This window comes from Spea bombifrons, chromosome 1 (genome assembly GCF_027358695.1).
Source record: "Spea bombifrons isolate aSpeBom1 chromosome 1, aSpeBom1.2.pri, whole genome shotgun sequence".
Classification (NCBI taxonomy): domain Eukaryota; kingdom Metazoa; phylum Chordata; class Amphibia; order Anura; family Pelobatidae; genus Spea; species Spea bombifrons.
In genome coordinates this window covers 54,943,139-54,967,927 of record NC_071087.1, presented here as the reverse complement: position 1 = coordinate 54,967,927, position 24,789 = coordinate 54,943,139, and the positions used below count along the sequence as shown (strand labels likewise).

The following is a 24,789-nucleotide window of genomic DNA, read 5'->3' as shown; positions in this document are numbered from 1 at the left end:
TCTGAACCAGCTTGTTCTGACTCAGCTCCTGCTTGCCGTTCGGCTTCTGATGTTCCTAACTCGAGGTTTCAGACTTGTCATGCTCCTTCAACTACTCCTGTCATTCCTGTGGCTCATACCTCCTCCTACTGCTATTCTTGTGGTGTCACTCTGGAAGCAATGTCAGTACAATAACTATTTTTTAGTAACTTCATGAATTGGGTTCCCATGGCTGAGTCACACACAAGACTAACATCAGTGAGGTATGTTCACTAAACGGAAGAACTTGGCTGGCCTTGTATCATCAAAAATGTATATATAGTCACATCGGTGAAGGTTCTTGAAAGCCTTTTTACACAGTTAGCATTATACAGGGCAAGTTTGCTAGGGATAGTCCTTCGTTCTGAATAATGAAGCGAGAAAGTTAAAATTAAAATAAATGCCACTCTCCTGACAACTGACCCTTAAGTGGATATACCCCACTGTCCAGAGACAAATATCAGCAGAGGTGGTATAAAACGTCTCTGGAGTCATTCTTCATTTGGCAGTCCAATAGGTGACTGGGTGAGTATGAGAAGAGGGTACTACCTTCCTGACTGCATTCTGCCAATAAGATAACACAATAATTGTTGAATAAGAAATAACGGAGTTGTTCTTCGTACCTTGGGCTGGGCCCTGTAATTCCATTGAAAAGTCATCTAAAGCATGAAATAATGTTCAACATTATTCTTTGCTTACAGAGTCAAAGCCAAAAAAATCAGTCACGGGATGGTAACATAGGAATCCACTAGGGAAGCCAACATATTGAGTTACTTATTATTTAATGACTGTCAATGCTACATGGACTTTCACTTTTTATGTTTGTGTCATAAGAAGTGCTGTAGATGTCCATGTTAAGGATACGGCTGTAGATGGCAGGTGCTGGTATAAGTATATATGAGTTTATGTATTTATTTATAGATGCAAACACAATCCAAACATCTATATGTAACCTGATGTTGATGAACTTAGGGTAGCTATAGTGGCTCCTTCATTAGTGCTTTTAGATGTTTTTAAGCTCAAAATCTTAATGCCCTACTTTATCTATTAATAATTCAGTACTTTGCAGAATGTACAATAAGATTGCTGTACAGGTTTTATGAGCTGAATGTCAGCCCAAGAATATAACAAGCTCAATAAATTTCTAATTCTCTGTCTCCAATATGAGGTCTGTCAACTAATCGGAAGGCTTCCAGGAACTCATTGATGTCTATGTTCCCATCCTTATTGAAGTCAATGCTTCGGGCCATGTTCCACACTGCCTCATCACTAATTTCTATGTTTAAGTGGGAACTTAGTAATTTCCAGGTATGTTGGAACTCCTCAAATGAAATAAGACCTAAAATAGGAGAAAACAAGTAATACATCTGATTTGCATGTGTAAAAATGAACAACATATTTTATCAATGAAATTGCATCCTATTATCATCTTCTGTAGAGAACAATCACCCAATCAAATGTGTTTAATTACAAAATATCTATACTTTTCTCCCCAATGTCTCGCTTTTCTATGAACTTAGAATGTTTGCTGAAAAAGTCACAATAACATATGTAGAAATAGCAGAAGTCTAGAACTTGAACTGTGTAAATAACACAAGATTCCTCTTCTAAATACTTTATTAAATTATTTAAATGGATATCAATTGGTCACCAAGTCACATAAACCATCTGAGCAAAGCCCTGACCACTACCCTTACCACACACACACACACACACACACACACTAACAAGTGTCTCTCATTCACCACTTGAAATAATGGGGGTATCAATTTATATTCCTTTGCAAATTTACATTCTTTTAACACTTTGAAAAAGCCTTTGTAACATGTAGTGTGCAGTTTTATACTATTTTATACTTTTTATTCTGTTAAGTATAAATAAATACATTTTTACATTGCTCCTGCTCATTTTGCTCATTTTTTTTTTTTTTTTTTTTTTTTATCAAGAAGGACACCTGCTGTTCCAATATCCTTGGTGGGGATCATTATGGCATCCTGTCAATTCAGTATAATTAATTTGACATATAATAAAGAGGTGCCTATCAATAAGGACTTAGTCTTATGTGTATTCAACGTACCAGAGCTGTCACTGTCTATTATTCTAAATATGGTCTCCAAATCCGATCGGTTTCTGTAGAGAGCTTCCAGTAAACTGGCATGTAAGTTCTGCAATACAAAAACCATTCATATAAAATACACACATGGCATTTCATATTTACCAGTTCACTATTTTTTACAGATGTTATTGTAAAAAATATTATTCTTTTACAATTATTACAAATCAATGTATTGAAATGTACAGAAACATTGTTTATGTAACACTAATTACTGTGCAAATGGGCCAAAAAATATATGTAGAATATTTCTTCACTAGCATCCTCTTCATCTTCTTGCTCTTTCTTATGTCTTTCGTTTTTGTTTTTTTTTGTCCGCATCTCCGTAGACATGTCCTCCCGGTGAACGCAAAAATGGCGGGATTCCGTTGACACCCTTCAATCAGAGAGAAGATATCATGGAAGCTACACCATTTTTGTGGACGTTCACCGGGAGGTCATGTCCATGGAGATACGGAAAAAGAGAGAAGAGGGAAGAACAAGAAGATGTAGAGGATGCTAGAGACAAAGGGGAACTTTGAGATATGGAAGGTCGTGGAGAAGGTAGGGAGACATTCAGACAGTGTGAGAGAGTGGAGAGAGTGAATGAGCCTACGAAACTCCAAATGAAAATTCAGAGATTTTTGCTTAGTTTTTTTTTCGTTTCGTCTGGGGTTTTGAATAGAAAAAAATATGCAAGTTTCATAAAATTTGCTATTTGTACGAATCTGAATGCACAAAGTCTCTTACTAAGCCTCATTTAAGCTTCAAGCCAAGAGAAGTGTTATCTGGCCTTGAGTTCCCCTTGCACAGGTTCTAGCCACACCCTGCCCCTTCCAAAACTATTTGATCAATTCCAAATAGACAAATTATATTAGACTGACAAAATAATGACCCTGCATAATAGATTGTAAGTGCGCAAGAGCAAGGACCTCTACCAGTATGTTTTAACATGTTATTCTTATTATGGAATTGTATATTGTCAATTTTAATGTTAATGTCAAGTACTAATATTCCCTGTGCTCCCTTTTGTAATAGCACTATGGAATTTGCTTGGGCACTGTAAATAATGTAACCGTACCTCTCTAATTGGTTGGCATGCAGAAAGTTCATCAAACCACTCTCTATATTTAAGGAGTCCCTCTGGAGAACTACGTATAAGCTGTGGCCTCAGCATTCGCCATGGCAGACCAAGATTCAAAACTGATTCCAATGCAGTTGCCCAGTCATTTAAAGTAATGTATCCTGTGGAAAAGAATACAATTATCTGTATAGTTTGATGTGTCAGGTGTGGTGAAATAAGAAAAGCAAAAGACTAAGAGATGCCACACCAGTTTCGTTTATTAATCTATACATAGAATAACCAATGGTTGAATTGTTTTTTGAGATATCCAGCCATTTTTTTTATCTCATTCTATAACATACGAATAATTGATGTTTAATATTTCACCATTTTCATGAGGCAACAATTCCCAATATTATGATTATGTTAAAAACATAATGATTAATGCCCTATTTTCAACATAAGAAAAAAATATGTTTCATAGTATAACAAAATTTCCACTTTTCAGCAAGTTTATCCAAAGGAGTGATTTTTGCCATTAACATAAGATTTAATAAACCAGCAGATCCTGCTGGCTATGAGTTCTTGATGTATTATTTATTCTTAAAATCACCTGAATACACAATGGAATGTAAACTACCTGGATACTTACAAGAAGAATGTTGTGGCTCAATATCTATATGACCCTCCTCATGACATTTACAAGTAGTTTGCCATTAAATAATCACAATGTAATTTTAAATGAAATACATAAAAGCTGAATTAGCATTATTGGTGTTAATGGTGACCTCAATATAATGATGGCTGTCCTTACCGCTTTGCTTTTTGTCATAAAGCTTGAACGTGTTGATGAGGTCTGATTTGTGAGCAAACAGTTTCTCCCTCAACGCTCTCAAAGCGGATTCCTCTACCGCACTCACTCTAAAACACAAAAAATAGGAAGGAACTCGGCTGAATGTCTAGTCGAACAATGGTGCAAACTTCCTGAACCTTAGTTGGAGGCAGATCTGTCAGGCATTAAAAACTTTTTCAGTAGGGCCGTGGAAGACAAGGTGCATTGCCTAATGTAGCTGTGCCCTTTGGGTTTTATTTTAATTAAATACGGTAGTTTCTATCCAGTGTGACACATGTACATTACGGCAAACCTCCAGAACTACTCCTTATGGGTTGGGTTACTGGGCGACTGCAGTGTGGGAAGCAAATCCTTTAACACGAGCACTTCAAGTAGGTTACATAATTACATTTAATCACTACTATAAGGTGGTGTACATTAGTGTTAAAAGAAATATGACACACTTTCCTTCATGGTGTCTTTGACCACTCAACACATACAACTCAAAAATCTGCCCCTATCCCCAACTAAAGTTGATTGATGATAAGGTGTTAATAGTGAAAAAAGAAAACTCCCATAGGGAACAATTATCTTCATAAAGCTCTGCCACACATATTTGTCATATGTATCCCTTTGTTAAAGTGGAAGTTTGGTCACATGTATGGATATACATTTTTGGCAATGAAAGGCAGAGTACCTTTGCCTCATGGTCAGAGTATGTGTAGTCTTATTTGCTTGGTATTGTACAAAATGGGGAACAAGGTCAGGCCCAAGTTTGATGTAGGCCCCTTTATTGCTGCCAACTTCATAGTAATTTGAAGCAGAAAATATAGTCAGTACCTAGCCAAAAAAACAAAAGAAAAGGTATTAATGACTATTAATTGTGGTACAGAATGCTATGTTATCGTTCAGTTCTTTAAAATAAATTACTGTGAATGTAAATTTCCTTACCTTCCCGTTGTGGCAGAACTCATAACCTTCCTGCTTACATTCATGGGAACGTATTAGTAGCTGTAACCCATGTTTTTTAAGGATTTTTTCTGTCACATCAGGACCAAAGTAACAACCTCCTCCACGCACTGAGTTTGATTTGCACCCATCTTGTGCCATTGGATCACTCCAAAGAATATCTACAATCTACCCAAAATTAAAAAAACAGAATCATTGGAACAAATATCGATACATATGTATAATAATAATATATACCGTATTGGCCCGAATATAGACCGCACTTTTTTCCCCCACTTTAAGTCTTTAAAGTGGGGGTGCGGCCTATATTCGGGGTCTAGCGCCCGACACCCGGGACATGCAGTCCCGGGCGCCGGGCAGGCAGCGGGGTTAGGATACAGATCCCCCGCAGCGGTGCAGGGGACCTGCATCCTACTGTCTGATACGCTCAGACAGCCTCCCCTGCCGGCACTTTCCACGGGGGGAGTACCAGCACGGGAGGTTGTCTAAGCGCATCGCACGGACGTTCACCGGCAGCGGCGATGCGCCGTTGCCGGTGAACGTCCGCACGATGCATTTTAACCCCCCCCTACTTACCCGGGCAGACTCCCAGGTGTCTTGCAGGGCCGGCGGAAGACATCTACGCAATACGCGTATACAACTTCCGGTGCCGGCACTTCCGCTGAGTGCCGGCACCGGGAGTTGTATACACGATGTGCATAGATGTCCCCCTCCGGCCGTGTAAGACACCCGGGAGTCTGCTCTGGTAAGTCGGGGGGGGAGGACAGAGTGACAGCATATCTCGGGGGGGGGAGGACAAAGTAGCAGCATATCTCGGGGGGGGGGACAGAGTGGCAGCATATCTCGGGGGGGAGAGGACAGAGTGGCAGCATATCTCGGGGGGGAGAGGACAGAGTGGCAGCATATCTCGGGGAAGGGGGGAAGACAGTGGCAGCATATCTCGGGGGGGAGAGGACAGAGTGGCAGCATGTTTTTTGGTGCTTTTTTAAAGAAAAAAACTTTTTCTTTAAAAAAGCACCAAACTTTTAGGGTGCAGCCTATATACGGGGGTGGCCTATATCCGAGCCAATACGGTATTATTGATACAAATAATGAGAAGCTAGAGAGCATTGAGAATTGAAAGCGCAAGCTGCCTAAGCGGCACGCTAATTGTCCATTGCTGGACATTAGTTATATAACAGGGGTCATTAAAAGGTCAGGAACGTTAGGGCATTAAGTTTTGGCAGGCTAGGTTAGCTAAATTCAGTTTTAGGTTGCCGGGCAGGTAGTTTAGATAGCACAACTGATTGATTAATCAGCTGTACTGCAGCACGAGCGTTTGCGCGAGCGTTCTGTGTGGCGGGAAAATAAGCGCAGCTGATTGGTGCATTCAGCTGTGCTTGCGGCGCAAGACAATTTTAAAATAAATAAGCTGCGCACAGAGAGATTACCCTGACCTCAAGAAACTGTTGCTGAGCGAGCGCCCCCCTTTTTTGTGTTTAAATGTATGTTATATTGTCGTCGTTTTATAGGGGTAAAGGTTGCTGGAAACTTCACGAGCAACCGTTCGGCGCCCCTGCCCAGAACTTAACCCCTTAACGACCTTTGCCGGTTCAGGACCGTCATGGAAAAACGGTCACGTAATGACCTTTGACGGTCCTGAACCGTCAAAAAATTAAATAAACTTAGAAAGTGATCAACGATCACTTTCTTCGCTTAAACGGCGTAACTGTAATGCCTCGATGTCGAGGCATTCAGCAAGGCCGAGATCGGCATCGGGAGCCATGTCTGGCCCCTCCTCGGGACATCAACAGCCTCAACCATTCAACCATGCAAGTCAATGGAGCCCAGCTTTCTAATCACAATGTGATTAGTAAAATATTCAAAAAATAATTAAAAAAAAAAATGGAAAAAAAATAAAAAAAAATGTGATAACATTTAAAAATAATTATGCAGTGATGTCACTAGATGAACCATCCAGTACCAGCAAAATGTGTAAAAAAAATATAAAAAAATAAAAAAATTAAGTTTATTGTTTTGAGCAAGTGCTAAAATTTCTCAAAAATCTCAACAAAGAGTTAAAATAAAAGCACTTTACCCAAAGCAAATACCCAAGGGGTGTCTAAAATAAAAAAAAATGGCTGATGGGGTAAATTGGAGTGGCCGAGCTCAAAGATAGGGCATAGGTACAGACTGACCAAAATGGAGAAAAAAGCGCACTTCCCAAATGTGGCATTTTAAATCTCAAACAACACAACAAACCCATGCATGTCGGGTATCACTGCACTCAGGAGATGTTCCTGAACACACATTGGGGTGTTGTTTGACAGTGACATATACCAGAACCTGTATATCTATAACTAAAGTACAATTTTTGTGAAAAAAAATAAAACAAATTACTATTACAAAGTTTGACAAAGTGTAGTTGTATAATTGGTGCATGGAAAGGGTTAAAATAACAGCATTTGGAATAACCTGGGGTGTCTAGTTTTCAAAAATATATGGTTTGAATGGGTTAAATTGAGTTAACCGGCTTCCAAGATATTCCAAAGAGGAGATGGAGGCAGAATGACCAAATGACCACCTGAATTACGCATGCCCCAAAAGTAGCCTTTTACCAGCCAAACAATCTGACAAACCCATGCATGTGGGGTATCGCTGTACTCAGGAGATGTTCCTGAACACACATTGGGGTGTTGTTTGACAGTGACATATACCAGAACCTGTATATCTATAACTAAAGTACAATTTGTGTGAAAAAAAAATAAAAAAAAATTACTATTACAAAGTTTGACAAAGTGTGGTTGTATAACTGTTACATGGAAAGGGTTAAAAAAAACAGCATTTGAAATACCCTGGAGTGTCTAGTTTTCAAAAATATATGGTTTGAATGGGTTAAATTGAGTTAACCGGCTTCAAAGATGTTCCAAAGAGGAGATGGAGGCAGAATGACCAGATTTGTTAAAAAAGGTTTGGAAATCATAAAACGCTGCTTGTACTTATTGCCCTATAACTTACAAAAAACAGCAAAAAAAACATAAAAACATTGGGTATTTCTAAACTCAGGACAAGTAGTAGAATCTATTTAGCTAGTTTTTTTAGTTGCTTTTTTAGGTGAGTAAAAGATTTTTCAAATAAAAGTCATAAAATTTGTTTTTTTTCAATTTTTCACCATGTTTTTTTATTTTTTTTATAGTAAATAAGATGATACGATCAAAATAATGGTATCTGAAGAAAGCCCATCTTGTCTTGAAAAAAACAATGTATAACTTATGTGGGTACACTAAATGGGAGAAAATTACAGCTGAACACAAGCACCACAAAAGTATTAAAACAGCCTCGGTCCCACAGGGTACAAAAAGAAAAAACGAGCCCGGTCCTTAAGGGGTTAAATTAAAGCATCGTTTGTTTGGGTTTTTTACTTTATTTAACATCTTCCATGTTTAATAAAGTTAAAAAAACTTTATTTAACATGGTAAAAAAAGTAAAAAAAAAAACAAAAAAATTTAATTTAAGTCCCGGGCAGGCGCCCCTGTTGCCATTGCACCCCTAAGGCCGGCCCTGCTCTTAAGTATGACTTGAGGCACTCTTATTAAAGGTTTTCATTGTGATTTTTTTTCTGCAAAGGCCAAAAGCTAATATTACATTTAACATAAATGTGAAGCACGAAATAAATTAAATAACATATTTACTTCACCTGCTTTCTCTCTTCGTCGTCAATGTCATATTCCTGTATGTCCGAGTCAGACTCGGAACCAGAAATGGGGCTTTCTGGCTCTCTGAACGTGTCTGTGAACCCCACCTGCCTACGGCATTTCTCAAGTTCTTCGTCCACAGTTTGTCGCACCCGCTTAGAAATCTCCTTTCTGTCGATGGTGATCGTGGTGGGACTGCTGGCAGATCTTTTGCCCCTATATTTTGGTAAAAGGCTTGGGCTAGAACTGTAGGAGAATGAGCAACTCCTTGGATAGGGCACTGTTGTTTCCACAGGTAAAGCAGAGTCTCCATTAGTAAATGTTTCCTGACTTGACTTTGACTCGTTCTGTTTGACATTCTCTTTCTTTTTCCGAGGCCGCAAGGTTGAAGTGAACTAATGATTCGAAACAATTTAGTAGTTACTTTTTAAAATGCTCTTAGGGTACTTAATTTTTAAAAGCCAAATGCAAAAAAACAAGCAACAAATATGCATCAATAAAATGTGACATAGAGAGTATTATCTCTGGTATCTGCTTTTTATTTTCAATATTGTAATAAGTGATTTTAATTATGTTTATATTGTTAAATTTTATGGATTTTATGGATTTTTCACACAAGTTCTGTCATATTAGTTTCAAATACAACATATTATTTCTATTAAATTAATTTACAAAAAATAAATCAATGGCATACAGGTTCAGTGACACTCGCTCCTCACTTCCTCTTCCAAAATAGAGGGGCAATTTATTATGGGTGAACATTATGTAAATCCCAAGAATTCATGCGATATACACATAAAGTGGGTTTCTAATAAATATATACAAGAATTATTTATGTATTATATATTTTTACATTTTGGTCTTCAATACATAGGTTTATTAAGGATATAAAATTTGGAAAATTGACAGATTCTCTTGAAATGAAAAATTTTAAAAATATCTAAAAATATTACCTTGTGTCGTTCAATTTTAGACAGTAGCTCTAAGTCTGTTGTATCTGATATTCCTCCGTGAGTAACAAGTACCCTTTGGTCAATTAGAGTGGCTAGTGGGAGCCAGCTAAAAACATTTTGTAGCAGTTTCAAGATTTTCTTACCATGAACCTGAAATAGGGAGATTACACAAGTTCATTAGAAAATGTAATATAATTTGTGTTTTCTTGGTATTTTAAAAAGTTTTTTATTGATGAAATTGTTGAGGATGTCCATAACCTTATTCACTGCACAATGCATATCCTGACTTTATTCACAAGGTATTCCTTTTTAGTAAACATATCCAGATATGCCTGGATAGTGAGCAATGTGCGTCTGCAAAATTTGTTATGGGCTTTTCCTATGTTATTTCATTGAGCTTGTATTTGGGAGGTAAAGTTGCCGGTTCCACCTCAAATCCCATCCCTCTCCTCAGCAATATCAGCATCATTCCACTCTCATTTTGTCATATGACACACTCACAAGTCAGTGGCCACATTGCAAACTAAATAGTCCGCAACCTCAAACATACCTTGTATTTTTGCATAACTTCTTTTGTAAATCCGTATCTATAAAAATAAGTAAAAGGTAATCATTATTTGTTAAAGATAATACAATTAGACACAATTAGCCTTAATTTTTCAGTAACTACCTTAAGTTGACCATGTAGTCCTCATGGTTTCCTCTGTTCAAATGGACAACTTTGGGGTAAACCAGCAGAAATGCAAAGAGGATCATCAGAATCTCAATTGATTGTTTTCCTCTGTCTACAAAATCCCCGTTAAAAAGGTAAGGTCTCTCCGGGGATGGAAGGCCATTCTGAGAGCGAAACAATGAAATAAAAATACATTTCTTTAGATTTATATATAGGACCTGCAGATTTCACAGCATTGTAACAGCAAAATTATTTAACAAAGACAATTCAATAGAATTTGACAGAAGATAGGAACCATTTGGCCCAAATTGTGCCAGCTCTGATCTCCCTGCATCTGAGTTTCTCAAGTTCATATAGACAGAGGGAAAAGGAAAAGAGAGAAAGATAAAAAGGAAGAGGGGGGGTATGTGAGAGCAATGTTGTATTTTAGGCTAAGTCAGGGCTCGACAAATACCAGGCGCCAGGTCGCCATGGCGACTCAGAATTTTGTCCTGGCGCCTAGGAGTTTGTCAGCCTCTTACATCCACAAAAACCCCAACTTTGGCGACAGCGCAGCGTTAACCCCTTCAATACCGCGATCGCGGCATTTAGGGGTTAATTCCCGTTTTTTAAGGGACTCTGCTGCTGGTGGTCTGCCTGGAAGTCCAGGCAGACCAGCAACAGCAAAAACGAGCCCCCACAAGCCCTTTGATGACTCCTGTAGGCATGGAAGCCTATAGCAGTCATCAGAGACTCCCCCCTGCAATGGCTGGTCTATAGACCAGCAATTGCTTCCCAGCTGCCAGAGGCAGCTTCAGTGACAGGGGGAGAGGGTTCTTTGGTCTCCACATGAGTGTGGAGACCAGCCCCAACACCCCCCTGCTGCCTGATCGCTCCATGAGAGCAACAGTGCAGCGTTAACCCCTTCAATTCCACAATTGTCTATAACACATTTGCGGCATTGCAGGGGTTAACATTTGTCCCCACAAGCTTGTGGGGACTAAATATCAGTCAATGCTGTGCTCCAATGGAACATCAGCATTGAAAGCGTTAAAAAATATATATATATCAAAAAAAATAATTAAAAAAAAACAGCACTGACCTGAAAGTCCAGGGTGCTTCCAGGTCAAATGCTGTGAGTTTAGTAAGTGGGCTGATGATGATCAGATCACTCCTAACCAACTGTTAGTTTAAAAAAAATCCTGGCTCCTAACTTTTTTAGCTGGCGCCTAGTTTCACAACAAATTTGTCAACCCCTTTGCTAAGTCTATGCTAGGATGTGTGTGTGTGTGGGCAGGAGTCAGTAAGGGCAAATGTACAAGTGTGTAGTTTTACAACATCTTAAATATTGTATTATTTTCTATATTTTGTAATATTTTAAAACATTTTTGATTCAAGATTAGAATTAAATTCTCAAAGTTGAGATTCTGTTTCAGATAAGATTAAAGCAGTGTGATTCACAGGCCCCCGCTGATATTATTCTATATGAAAAAGGCACCTAAGTGACCATCCTCTGTGAAGATGTTGGTATGCAAAGATTTATACATTGAGCAGAACAAAGCATGCACCAGTTTGTAAGACCAATAACGTACTAACTTTTGGATACATTTTAATGACATTTTTAGATAAGAGTTAAGGAATTCCTTCCTATAATGCAAATTATAATCCAAATCACATCTTCAATGACATCCCTCCATGTATTCATAGTACTACAGCTTCTAACAACTATATGTAAGGAATGCATATAGAAGATACTTTACATACCTTGTAAAATATCAAAAACAAGTCATCGAGTCTGCCATGCAAATCTCCTAAAAAACAAAAGTAAGGCGAAATGTGATCATGGAGGTTACATATTAACTTTTAAGGTCAAATGATCCAGAAAGAGCTTTTGGTACAAAAATAGTAAAATAATAGTGAGGAATAATTAATTACATAAAAAATAGATGGCTGAAACAAAGCAAGGATTTTAGATTCCAGACAAAGTCCTGGGATCAGCCCTGCCTATCATACATTAACACCCTAAAGAAAGGGTTAAAACTTACAGGCAAAATAAGAACAACATAAATAACATAATAAGCACCTGTGCTTACCACAAATTGTGATTTCTTTGCTGTAACTGGTAGTTACACGCTTTATATTTGGCAGTAGTTTCAGGTGATTTTTTGTCTCATGCAGGAGATGCAAAACGTAACGGGCATGGAGCTGCTACTGGGAGAAACAGTCAGAGAGTCAGAGAATAAAGCATGCATCCTCTTTCAACACACAAAACTAGCATGGTGGACAGTCTCCAGGCCAGATAGCTGCGAGGGGGGTTCCTAAAAGGGTTAATGCCAAGCAGCCTTCAGGGTACCCAGTCACTACAGGGCACAGAGCTACCACTTCTAACCCGAACAACTCACCCCACCACCCCATATTTGCTACCATCATCAAGAGGGTGTTAACATACACATTAATACATTAATAACACAATTTAGCAAAAATGTATACTATAACCATGTGCAATCCCCAAAACGTCAATTCACAGCACAAAGACGCAACTACTTAGATCTTATCTTTAATTTGATTAAATATAGACTTAGAAAAAATAAGGTAAATTAGATGACAGACATGTGACCTAGGGACTATATAAGACCCATGCTTCTCTCAATGCAACGCATTCCCCCAAACCAACAACCCCCCATGCCATCCCTCTTCCCAGAGACCAATTTTCTTATGTATATGCACTATACAGATATTTATTTGGATAGGAATGCCCACAGCATTTATTATAATAAACTGTTTACAGTTAATGTGTAATTGTGTGTGAACATGGATGTATAATTGTGTGTGTGAGAGCACGTATGTGTAAGTGGGTGAAATGGAGTGTGTGTGTGTTAGTGAGCATGAGTAAGTGTGTGTAATTTGTGTAAGTGTGTTTACATATGTGTTGCAGAGTGTATGTTGGAAGGGGGAGGGCAAGGGGCAAAGAAGGCACAGACAAGTTGTTTGGGGGCAATGATGGCACAGACCAGCTGTTGGGGGGCCCCGGGTCAATTTTTCACACCAGGGCCCTGTGGTTTGTAGATACGCTCCTGTCCCACCCAGATGTGTCACACCTATGACAAAACACTCAAATGAAGCTAAACAGCAACCAAAGCTAACATTAAATTAACATTTTTACCACCCTCACCCAGAGACAAGATTTCCAATGTCTCCCACCAAACAAACCAGTGCAACGTTGTTGCTTCAGTCTGAAAATTAGGAATGATATCAACTTGTCTGTTGGTGCCCTGTAAGTAACCCAAAAACCTCTCCCCTTGTCTTACATTTTTTCAACTTGGTTAAAGGTTAAACATAAACACCTACACAAGTAAAATAACCATGGAATTTTCCAAATGTGGAAGTTCCTCACAAGAAGAAGTTCCCTCAGTTCTTTTGTTTTCACATGCTAGGTCATGACTAGTCACTAGACCCTATGTTATTAATTCTGTTTGTATAGCTATCTGAATGCCAGTCTCAGCAAAAGTCAAAGGTCTTTACAACAGAAAATAAACTTTGTTTGTAGTAGAAACATCCATTATTTACCAAATAAATAAAACATAACAAATTTGAATTTTTAACTATAAAACTATGTTATCTTTGAATGATACATCATCATGTAATATAACACTTACTTGTTTTTGTTTGAATGCTTCTACCAAGGCTGCGGCATGCATAGGCTTTAAGGGGAAGGTAAGGTGAGGACCAGTGTACGACTCCGGAACCTCTATGGATTCATAGTCATAGTATTTTTCCAGCTCGGTATCCTTGAAACTTTCCTCATCAGAGAACATACGGCAGATGAAATCCCCTTACAAAAGTTAAAAAGTTCCAAGGAAGACATTTACCAGGGAGTGTTGCAGTGTTTCAAGTTATTACTTAGACTAACAGTACTATAAAAAAGGCTAATTATTCCAGTAAAACTACATAAATTAGGCATTCTTAAATATGTACCCTGCCACCACTATTTGGGTTTATTCACCAAACCGTGAGACTGAACATAGCCTGCCAACCAGCCCTCAAATGTGGACATGACCTTCTAGAACAGGGCTGCACAAGTCCAGGCCATGGTTTTTGGGAATCCCAACACAAGCACAGGCGTCTCAATTTAAAAAAAATCATAAAACAACTTTTTTGGGACAGGGATACACAGAATTCCTGGTTGGTCTGTGGCCATTGAGGACCAGAGTTGTGCAGCCCTGTTCTAGAACTTTCAAGGTTCCCAAAATTCTGAATGATGTCACCTGTATTCAGGCAGGCAGTTCAGCTTTGATATATCAGTGAGAAGAACCACAGATATTATCGCATCACATAAGAATATAAGGGATTAAGCTCCAGACTGTGTGAGCCTGAGAATCTCCCCATTCCATGCAGATGGAGGTTTTATAAAAGTTCAAATATACTCTTCCTTGTCATTTTAATTAACATATAAAAACAGCTAATTGCACTGAATATTTTCTTTTAGACAGAAAATGTTAACATCTATCAACTCTGGGATTATAATTATATATATATATATATATATATATATATATATATATATATATTATATATCGATATGTACTATTATAATATGAGTAACTTACTTTCTTTACTATTGTCAGGAGTGAAATGGTCCATCAGAAAATTGAAGAAATCATATAGCTGCACGAAAAAAATACAAATATTACATTACTATTGTCATTACCTTACATGACCTCATCTATAACAGCAGGGCATTTATTGGTTAAGCAGCCAAGAGAATGTTGACAAGATTAAGGTCTTGTGAATCATACCTGAAAATCTGGGTCATCAAGGCATTAATTAGGCTTATTCTGTGTTAAACCACTAAATGACAGGATGACAATATTTACTTTAGAATGCCTAAACAACAGGGTATCGTTCAGTGGCAAGAGTCCTGATAGGTGAGTGGAGGCCAGGTACGCAAAAAGTGTTTTTTTTTAAAGAAAATAATACCATGACTGCAGTATGGGTGAGTAGAATTTAAGGCCCGTCTATGGGCTGGTTCCATATCGTCAAAACACCTTAGTTCCCTCTAACCCCTTTGCTAAGATATTCTGTAATTGATGTGATCTTCATTTTAAAGAAATAAAAAGCAAGAAAGAGCATTTTGTATATTTTACCAGTATGTGTACCACAAGTCATGAGTTCCCATTTCACAGAATACGATAAGGGGTTTAACTGGAGATTGGAGCACGTTTGGTGCAGCACATTCCTTAACGTCTCTTTCTCTAGTTGAAAAGGATCATTTTTCACTCTATTTTAAAATCCCCTTGTACATTGTTAAAAGTTAAAACAATATGATAAAAAAACGTCAAACTTTGTTAGCCCTGCTTTTACCATATTTTCCAGATTATTAGACGACGGTCCCCCAAACTTTGGATGTTAGTGAAAGAAAAGAAGAGGCCAATATATAACACTCTCTCATTCATTCTCTCTCACCCTCTCTAATGCTCTTTGTCAATGTCTCCTGAACCTTTCCACTGACCACTTCTGTGTCTGTCTCTTATTCCACAGCTCCACTTCTTCTCTTGCATCTTCTTGTTCTTCTGTCTTCTTTCTTTGTCTGCCTGTCCTCTGTTATCTGCTCCATTATCCAGGTACTTCAGCAAAAGTGGCGGAGCCTTTGTGCATTCCCTCTCCCACGATTGGAGGAACGTGGGAGAGGATGTCTCCGTGGAGCTTTGAGTGGCTTCACAGATGGATTCCCAGGGAAAGAAATGTGTAAAAACACTTAATTTTCTCTGTGGATCCATTTGCATTAGCGGAGCTACGGAAAGGAGACAGGGACACAGAAGTGGTCGGCAGAGAAGATAGGGAGACATTGAGAGAGCGTAAGACACAATACATAAAAGTGTGGAAGAGTGAATGAGAGTGTGGGAGACAGCATAAGAGAGTGTGAGAGAGCGTGAGTGAGAATGAGTGACAAGCCCCAAAGCTTAGCCAGTTGTGCCGCAGATCTGAGGTCCAAATAAAGAATGACCTCGATTATGAGAATGATTTTTCTGAAAGATTTATTTAGTGTATCATAAGAAATTTAAAGTTTTCCAGATTACCTTGATTTGATCCTGTTCCCCTGTGTACTCTATAGACTGGAAGATACTCCAAGTGCATCTCCTTCTCACCTCCATCTGAGCAATGTAACGTCGGTACCAGCGCTGAATAAGAACTGCTGATTTGAATGCTGCAAATTACATATATCATTGAATACTTTTGAAGAGAGACTTGCATTTACAACGGCATTTGTTTAATTACCCACATTTTCCACTTCAAAGGCAGCTACTACTTTCACAGCTTTTGGAACAACTATAATAATTTATTAAAACTACCTCTCAGCATAACTGTTTTTGATGACTTTGGTTTAAAAGTAAAGTATTTTACCTTAGGGAGATTAAGATCTGCAGCAAAAAATGGCATAAAAAAAGCACAACTACCCTTGATCACACAACATGCTCCTCCATCCTCTGTAGTTCAATTATTTCCTGTCATACATACAATGTACATACCTGTGCTAGCCGGGACAAGAGAGGAACCTGTAATGAGAAATACAAGGCCTCCGTAAACTGCCATGTATTTTTGCAGTGACATTAAGGAAAAACAAATGCATGGTTTGGGACAGAGTGGGCATTTCCAGCCAGAGTATGAGAGTTATTGCAGGATAGCATCTCAAAAGCGAATACATGCAGTGATCTCTATGCATTCTTGTCCAACACATGTTCATCAAGAGGGACTGCTTAGAAAAGCATAGCCTTCCCTGTTACCCCTTTTGTACAATGACACAATATATGGTTCCCTCCACTACTATTGGCATCCATATATAGAAGCAAAGAAGGCTGTGAAAAATTGTTATTATTGTTTAACCCCTTCGAGACAAAGGCTGATTTTACTTTTTGTACCCTTTGTGACAATGGCCTTTTTAACATTTCTGCGCTGCTTGTGTTTAGCTGTAATTTTCTTCTTTCCCGTTTACTGAACCCACACACATTAGATATTGTTTTTTTCAGGACAAGAAGGGCTTTCTTTAGATGACATTGTTTTGATTGTATCATATTATTTACTATTAAAAAAATTATAAAATATGGTGAAAAATTTAGAAAAAAATGACTGTTTCTAACTTTTAGTTGAAAAATCTTTTACTCATCTATAAAAGGTAATGAAAAAACCTGCTAAATAGATTCTACTATTTGTCCTGAGTTTAGAAATACCCAATGTTTTTATGTTTTTTTGCTTTTTTCTACCCATTATGGGGCAATAAGTACAGGTAGCGTTTTGCTATTTCAAAGCCATTTTTTCCAAATCTGGTAATTCTTCCCCCCATGTGCCATTTCGGGTATCTTTGAACCCGGCCAATGCAATTTACCCCATCAAGTCATATATTTTTGAAAACTAGACAGCCCAGGGTATTCCAAATGCTAGTATTTTAACTCTTTCCATGCACCATATCTACCACCAGTCTTTGTCAAACTTTGTGGTAGTCATTTGTTTGCATTTGGTTTTCCACACACATTTTAATTCAGGTATGAATTAAAATGTTCTCGTATATGTCACTATCACAAAACACCCCAATATGTGTTCAGCAACATCTCCTGAGTACAGCGATACCTGACATGAATGATTTTGCCTGGCTGTTTGGGGGCAAAAGGGCCACATTTGGGGCATGCGCATTTTTCAATGTTGAACTTTGGCATTTGGGATCCACTGCCCATGCCCTATTTGGTACATCTTTGAGCCAGGCCATTTCAGTGTGCCCAACAAAACCATATATTTTTCAAAACTAGACACCACAGGGTATTTTGAATGCTGGTATTTTAACTCTTTGCATGCACACATTTTACCACCAGCATTTTTTCAAAGTTTGCAGTAATATTTTTGTGTGTGTATTTTTCCCACACACACCTACTTTATGTATGAATTTACAGCTCCTGGTATATGCCGCTGTCACACGACACCCCATAATGTGTTCAGCAACATCTCCTGAGCGCAGTGATACCCCACATGCATGGGTTTGTCATTTTTTGGGGGAACTAAAAGGCCACATTTGGTACGTGTGCATTTTTCTAATTGGAAATTAGATGTGTGGCCATCCTTCCCCCCGTGTTAATTGGGACATTGTTGAATCCGGCCAATTCAATTTACCCCATAAAATCATACATTTTTTAAAAGTAGACACCCCACGGGCATTTAATATGCCAGTATTTTAACTCTTTCCATGCGAGAATTGTTTTAAACTAATATGCTAATTTTAGGACTTGCTCACAAAAATATATTTTTTATATATATATTTTTTTTTTTTATTATTATTTTTTTTTAAAAAAAAATTTAACATTTTTTTTCAACTTGGAGGTTCCCCTGATAGTGACATCAGTGGGAAATGATTTTTACATTTTACTGTTTTTTTACTATTTTTTTCTAATTATTATTAATTTTATTTTATTTTTTAATTTATTTTTACTAATCACACTGTGATTAGAAAGCTGGGCTCCATTGACTTGCATGGTGAATGCAGTACCTGTATTCAACCTGCAAGTGGAGCCAAAGTTCTCTAGATGGTCTGGACCATCTAGCGAACTTTTAAAATTTGTGGTTCCTGTTACAGGACGGCGGCCATCTTCCTTGATGGCGAAGATTGCCGGCAGCTGCGGCTGTGACCGCTCTCCGGAGCGGTCACAGCCCATCAAAAGGTTAGTGTTTGGTGTCGATGGATGCCTCCTGATCGAGGCATTCCAGCGACACCATTTAAGTTTAGGAGGCGATCGTCGATCGCCTCCTAAACGCTTTTAAAACGGGCGTCCGCCGCCATACAAAGTATGGCGGATGTTGACGCCCCGTGGAGGGGCCAGAGATGGCCCCTTCGTGCCGATCACGGCGTTGCTGAATGCCTCGAGGTCGAGGCATTCAGCAACGCTTTTTGGGTGCAGAAAGCGATAGTAGATCGCTTTCTGCACCCGTTTAAAGACGTGCCGGTCCTGGCACGTCAATTGTCGTAAAGCACATGCTTTTCCGTGCCGTGCCAGGACCGGCAATTGTCATTAAGGGGTTAAACTTGGATATCAAACAATTGCATACACAACACAAAATATATGTGTGGCACAATTATTGGCATCCTTTTAGTCAACACTTTGTGCTACCTCCCTTTGCCAAGATAACAGCTCTGAGTCTTCTCCAAAATATCTGATGAGGTGTGAGAATACATGGCAAGGAATCTCATACAGAATCTCCTCCAGATCATTCAAGCTTCCAGGTTGACGCTGGTGGACTCTCTTCTTCAGCTCACCCACAGGTTTTCTATGAGGTTCAAGTCAGGGGACTGGGATGGCCATGGAAGGACATTGATTTTATGGTCAGTAAACCATTTTTGTGTTGATTATGATATGTTTTGGATCATTGCCCTGCTGGAATATCCAATCACGGCCCATTTTACGCTTTCTGGTAGAGGCAGTCAGGTGTTCATTTAATATCTGTTGATCTATGATAGAGTCCATTATGCCATGTATCTTAACAAAATGTCCAGAAAAACAGCTCCCAAACATTAAAGAGCGACTTTTCCATATGGCTACCTCTCTGTGTGTGCCAAACCCACCTCTGTTGTTTATTGCCAAAAAAGCTCTATTTTGGTTTCATCTGACCATAGAACCCGATCCCATTTGAAGTTCCGGTAGTGTCTGGCAAACTGAAGATGGCTGAGTTTGTTTTTGGATGAGGGTACATTTTTTTTCTTGAATCCCTACAGAACAACTTGTGGTGATGTAGGTGAGGCCGTATTGTAGTTTTGGAGGCTTTTTGACCCCAAAACCTCAATAACTTCTGCGGTTCTTCAGCTGTGATCCTTGGAGATTTTTTGGCCTCTGGAATCATCCTCTTTAGTGCGTTAAGACAATATAGACACACATCCTCTTTGCTCTTTCAGGTAAATTCATAATATTTCCAGTTGACTAGAGCGTCTTAATTATTGCACAGATGGTGTAAATGTGCATTTCCATTGCTTTTGCTATTTTCTTATAGTCGCTTCCCATTTTGTGAAGCTCAACAACCGTTTGTCGCATCACAGCTATATTCCTTGTTCTTACCCATAGTGATAAATGACCAGGGGGGTTTGGCCTATGTGTTATCTAATATTTATAGTGAAACAGGAAGTCATGATTGAACTATTTCCTGTTCCTAGTCATCCAGATGTACTCAAAAAAGTAAAATATCAATGGAACTATAGTTCAAATATATTTTTTTCATATGAATTCATAGGGGTGCCAACAATTCATAATTTCCCATTTTTTTCTCTTTTTTTGGATGCATTTTCATTGTGGTTGCAATAGTTTGCCCATATTAAACAAGGGTGCCAGTATTAGTGAAGGGCACTGTATAAGCTAGATTTCAGTCAGTTGAATTTTACCCCACAATTACAGGAAGCAAGACACCTTGACAGGAAAGCCACAACCAAGAGCTAAACTCAAAACAATAGAAATAAAAAAGAAACCATTGTCACTCCTTACCACTATTAATGTTATGCCTTCTTGTTGTATAATATACAACAAATAAAAAGAAAAAATGTAATCAAGTTTATCATGTAAACCAAGTATATGTTGTTAATGGAGTGTATATTTTTTTTACAATAAAAATGTCCCAATATATTATTTTAAAATAAGACAACAATATTAGGTTGTTAGCATTGTGTACGATATAAATTGTTGCTCACCCTTCCTTGATCTGCGAATTGAGTGACCGTGGGTTGAGCTGGTAGAAGTTCCACATCCCATATTTTTGTATAACTATGACCTAGACAAAATTAGGCAAACAGTAAAAATAAATTATGTTTGTTTTTACAAAGAGCGTTATAAACCAGGTTAGTAAAGAGAGACAGACAAAGCAAGCCCAAAAATATGACAAGAGGAACTGCATTATAGTGGGCTGTATTTGTGTTGGATACTAAAAATGTCACCAGATGCTTTCACCAGAGGAAGAAGTATAGGTCAACTCATTATGAGTTTTTGAGGTGCAAAGATCTCAACATAAGTGCCTATGATGCCAGTTTATCCATGTTTATGTTAATTCTAACTCTTATATGTGACCTTTTGTTCCATACACAAGCAATTGACGATAGGAGTTGACGTGGTGAAGTTGGTCAGGCATATAGTACAACAATGATAACAAAACAATTCCCTCTTTTGGCTTAGATTAAATCATTTTTTCTTAGATTAAGGGATAGGTAGGCTGAGACATTAGAGGGGGTCTTTGGCAGCAGATCCATTAAAGCATAAGCATTCTCTTCAAAGGTTCATACACTCAAACATTACTGAACATTCACTTATAAATACAAACAATAGTACATTTTAAGTGTTGATAAATAACAACCTTTACGTAAAAACAGACTTTATCACAAAGAGCTCAAGAGAGTCTAAAACCCAAAATGAATCAAAAATAAAATTATCCTTCATAAAAAGCACTATGTTTGGACATTAAGACAAGGTTCTAAATAAGAGTCCTTAAACAATTGGGCTCCTTATTGACTATTGAAACCAGAGTAACAATTCTCCAACTTAGTTTAACTATGAAACCAGTAAACAATGGTACACAAGTGCACAAATAAAGGGGCCGAAGCTACCACAGTGATTATACATGGTCCTATAACATGTCTTGTCTGGTATTGTTGCAGTCTTTAGCTTTGTTAAGTAGTAGTCATGGTTACTTCAGTGTTATTTTCATATACCCTGTTCACTAATGATATCACATATCTATTCCATACATCTTTCTTTAAGTTCTTCTGTTAAAGTTATTGCATCTAGCATTAAGTAAAATGGAAATTCTAGCCTTTCACTATTGGGCTTTTTAGGTTCTGATTATTTTTGAATATATTATATTTTTTAGTTGATGCAGGGGAGGGCCATGTGGGCTTATAAGTAGCTTATAACATATTTCATCAACCACATGCTGAATATGGACTATCCGGTCCTGGCCAAAACACACATGCATAGAAAACACAAAAAGAGCGTATTGTGTTGCTCTAGACACCCCAGTAACCATTTGCGGAATTGCAATTAAATAATAAAGGCTAGTGGATAAAATTATTTAAAAGGGAACTCCCACCATTTTTTAATTTGTAGTATACGATTAAAAATATGTTTTTAAAAATATTGTGCTGTTTTCTGTATTTTTTTAAAAATATAATGTTTTCAGGTAGCCGCATTTTAGCCGTTTTTATCTGGTAAAAAAGAAACTCTGTGTGGTTTGGAACAGGTAATGTCAGACTTATATCGATGGCAACCTCCAGGTCTTCAAGGTGAAACATATTTTTATAGGACCATCCCCACCTGGTGCTGGTTATCTAAAATGAGTACATTACACAATACGGGTACCAGGATTTGCTTCCTAACTTTCAAGTGCAGTAGGGCTCACAGCAAAGTTCACAACCCTGAGTGCAATATAGCTATTAATAATTCTTCCATACTTAAATGGATGGTGCTACTCCACAGGCTATTTCCCTCATCTGTCTTGTGCACTTCTGGACACTGTCGTCGCATTATCTTTAAAAATTAACCCTTCTTAAAACTCATACACCACATCCTTACACTGGAACGTATGGTATGGAAATGAGTTCCTTATATAAATTATGATTTTGTACCGGTCATTGGATTTGACCATATTAAATTAAATTGAGCCCTCCCTTTTTACATTTAGGATTTATATTTTCACTAATCAATTAATTAATAGCATATTGAAATTATACCAATAGCAAATTCACTTTTATGTTTGATGACTTGTTGTTTTAGTACTTATTACAAAGAAATGCTTTTAAAAGAACGCTTACCTCATAAGCCAGAAATATGTCATAGTTGTCTCGAAAGATTTTGTGTGCTTTAAAGCTGTATCCTTTTACTCAGCATCTCCCCAGATGTTTAAACGGGATATGAAATGTGGTTCACAGATTAATTTTCCAATACACTATTAAACAATGCATTGCCTTTTTTTAAGTGGTGGTGGTGGTGGCAGCAGTGGTCTTCTCCATTACCAAAAAACTCAGCTTCCAGACCGACAATGCATACCTTTTATTTATTTACAAAACTCCAGAGCTGTAAAGCTACCATGTGACACATAAGACACTGAAGGGATCTGTAGCGGATTAGGATTATAATGGGTTCTGAAACAAATACTCTAGACTTTTCCTTAATAACTACGCAGTAAATACTAGCACTTTCGATGCCTTTTTTAGCCACAATACTACAAAATATTTAATGTAAAATTTCAATATATTCATAGATTTCCCTTAGAAAACGTTGTTTTCTTGCACTCTTTTCCAATTGCTCTTGTTATACACATATTTTGAAAAGCAGAAATATATGTTTAGAACGTGTGATTAATTTCTCTTTTTATGTAGTTGACTATGGGCTTTAGAACATACACACAAAATGCTAAAAGGCGAGCTCACCTGAGTGCTAACAACACTTAAATAACCTTTTCTACAGGGATTGGAAGCACCTCGGACCTCGGATCATATCAGACTAGTTTCAATCACTCAATCAAGACAGTCTACTTGAAAAAAACAAACAATAAAACAACAGGCTCACCGCAGACAAATGTTTTGCCCGTCATCATCAGCGAGATGTATTTGGTATCACTCTTAACACAATGAGCAAGGGGGTCCACATATGGACTCATCCTTATACTTAGGGAGACCCCACAAGATTTCCAGGGCAGAAAATAAATTAGGAAAATGTATGAGATTATTTCAACTGAGATCAGACAGCACTTAAATTACCCACCTAACAGTGAATCAATATTCGAAAGAGTGCTATTGCTATGATATAGAGAACAAAATTTCTGGTTTCGGAGAAAATTTACAAACGTTCTGCCTACTGCAAAGATGGTACACATCCCTCCAAAACTGTTTGTGGAGCATGTCCAAAGACAGGGCCGGCCTTAGGGGTGTGCGACCTGTGCGACCGCACAGGGCGCCATGGTTGCAGGGGCGCCTGACCGGGACTTAGATTAAAGCATCGTTTTTTTTTTTTGTTTTTTTTTTAAACTTTATTTAACATCATTGATGTTAAATAAAGTTTAAAAAAAAAACAAAACGATGCTTTAATCTAAGTCCCGGTCAGGGGCGCCGAGCGGTTGCTGGTGAAGTTCTCGGCAACCGCTCGGCGCCCCTTACTCTCCGTGACTCCGTCGCGGTGCCAGCATCTCATGTTGAGCGCCGGACTATACCGGCGCTCAACATGAAATGCCGGCAGAGCGAGAAGACGGATGCCTCCCGCTCTTACCGCAGGACTCCGGCAACAAGGTAAGTGGGGGGGGGGGTAGTTTGAAGGGGCAGAGGGGAGGGGTAGTTTGAGGGGGGGTAGTTTAAAGGGGCAGAGAGGGCGGGTAGTTTGAAGGGGCAGAGAGGGGGGGGCGCCAGAGGAGTAGTCCGCACAGGGCGCCACAACGCCTAAGGCCGGCTCTGTCCAAAGACAATGGTAATCACCTCCTGAGTATGGCACTTTGGTCATGGAATGTCCCCCTCATGCTCAGGAGTCATCTCCTG

General features: G+C 38.4%; 1 protein-coding gene across 1 annotated transcript; it reads right to left on the bottom strand.

Moving 5' to 3' along the window:
- Positions 1-898: 898 nt before the first annotated feature.
- PPEF2 (protein phosphatase with EF-hand domain 2) lies at positions 899-16,844 on the bottom strand. The gene is made up of 16 exons (XM_053461736.1): positions 16,781-16,844; positions 16,331-16,458; positions 14,861-14,918; positions 13,910-14,085; positions 12,347-12,461; positions 12,018-12,064; positions 10,272-10,438; positions 10,152-10,188; positions 9,602-9,751; positions 8,651-9,043; positions 4,957-5,142; positions 4,703-4,845; positions 3,988-4,094; positions 3,192-3,355; positions 2,096-2,183; positions 899-1,357 (listed from the first exon to the last, which is right to left on the bottom strand). Exons 1-16 carry the CDS (start codon positions 16,842-16,844, stop codon positions 1,152-1,154), a joined length of 2,229 nt encoding a protein of 742 aa, XP_053317711.1. The 3' UTR covers positions 899-1,151.
- Positions 16,845-24,789: the final 7,945 nt, after the last annotated feature.

Bases quoted from the DNA above. Each gene is read 5' to 3' on its own strand.
- PPEF2 (XM_053461736.1), bottom strand. From the start codon at position 16,844: ATGGCAGTTTACGGAGGCCTTGTATTTCTCATTACAGGTTCCTCTCTT. The intron at 16,459-16,780 runs GTATGTACATTG...TGTAATTTGCAG, and splicing joins TCTTGTCCCGGCTAGCACAG to CATTCAAATCAGCAGTTCTT. The intron at 14,919-16,330 runs GTAATCTGGAAA...TTTTTCGTGCAG, and splicing joins GGGAACAGGATCAAATCAAG to CTATATGATTTCTTCAATTT.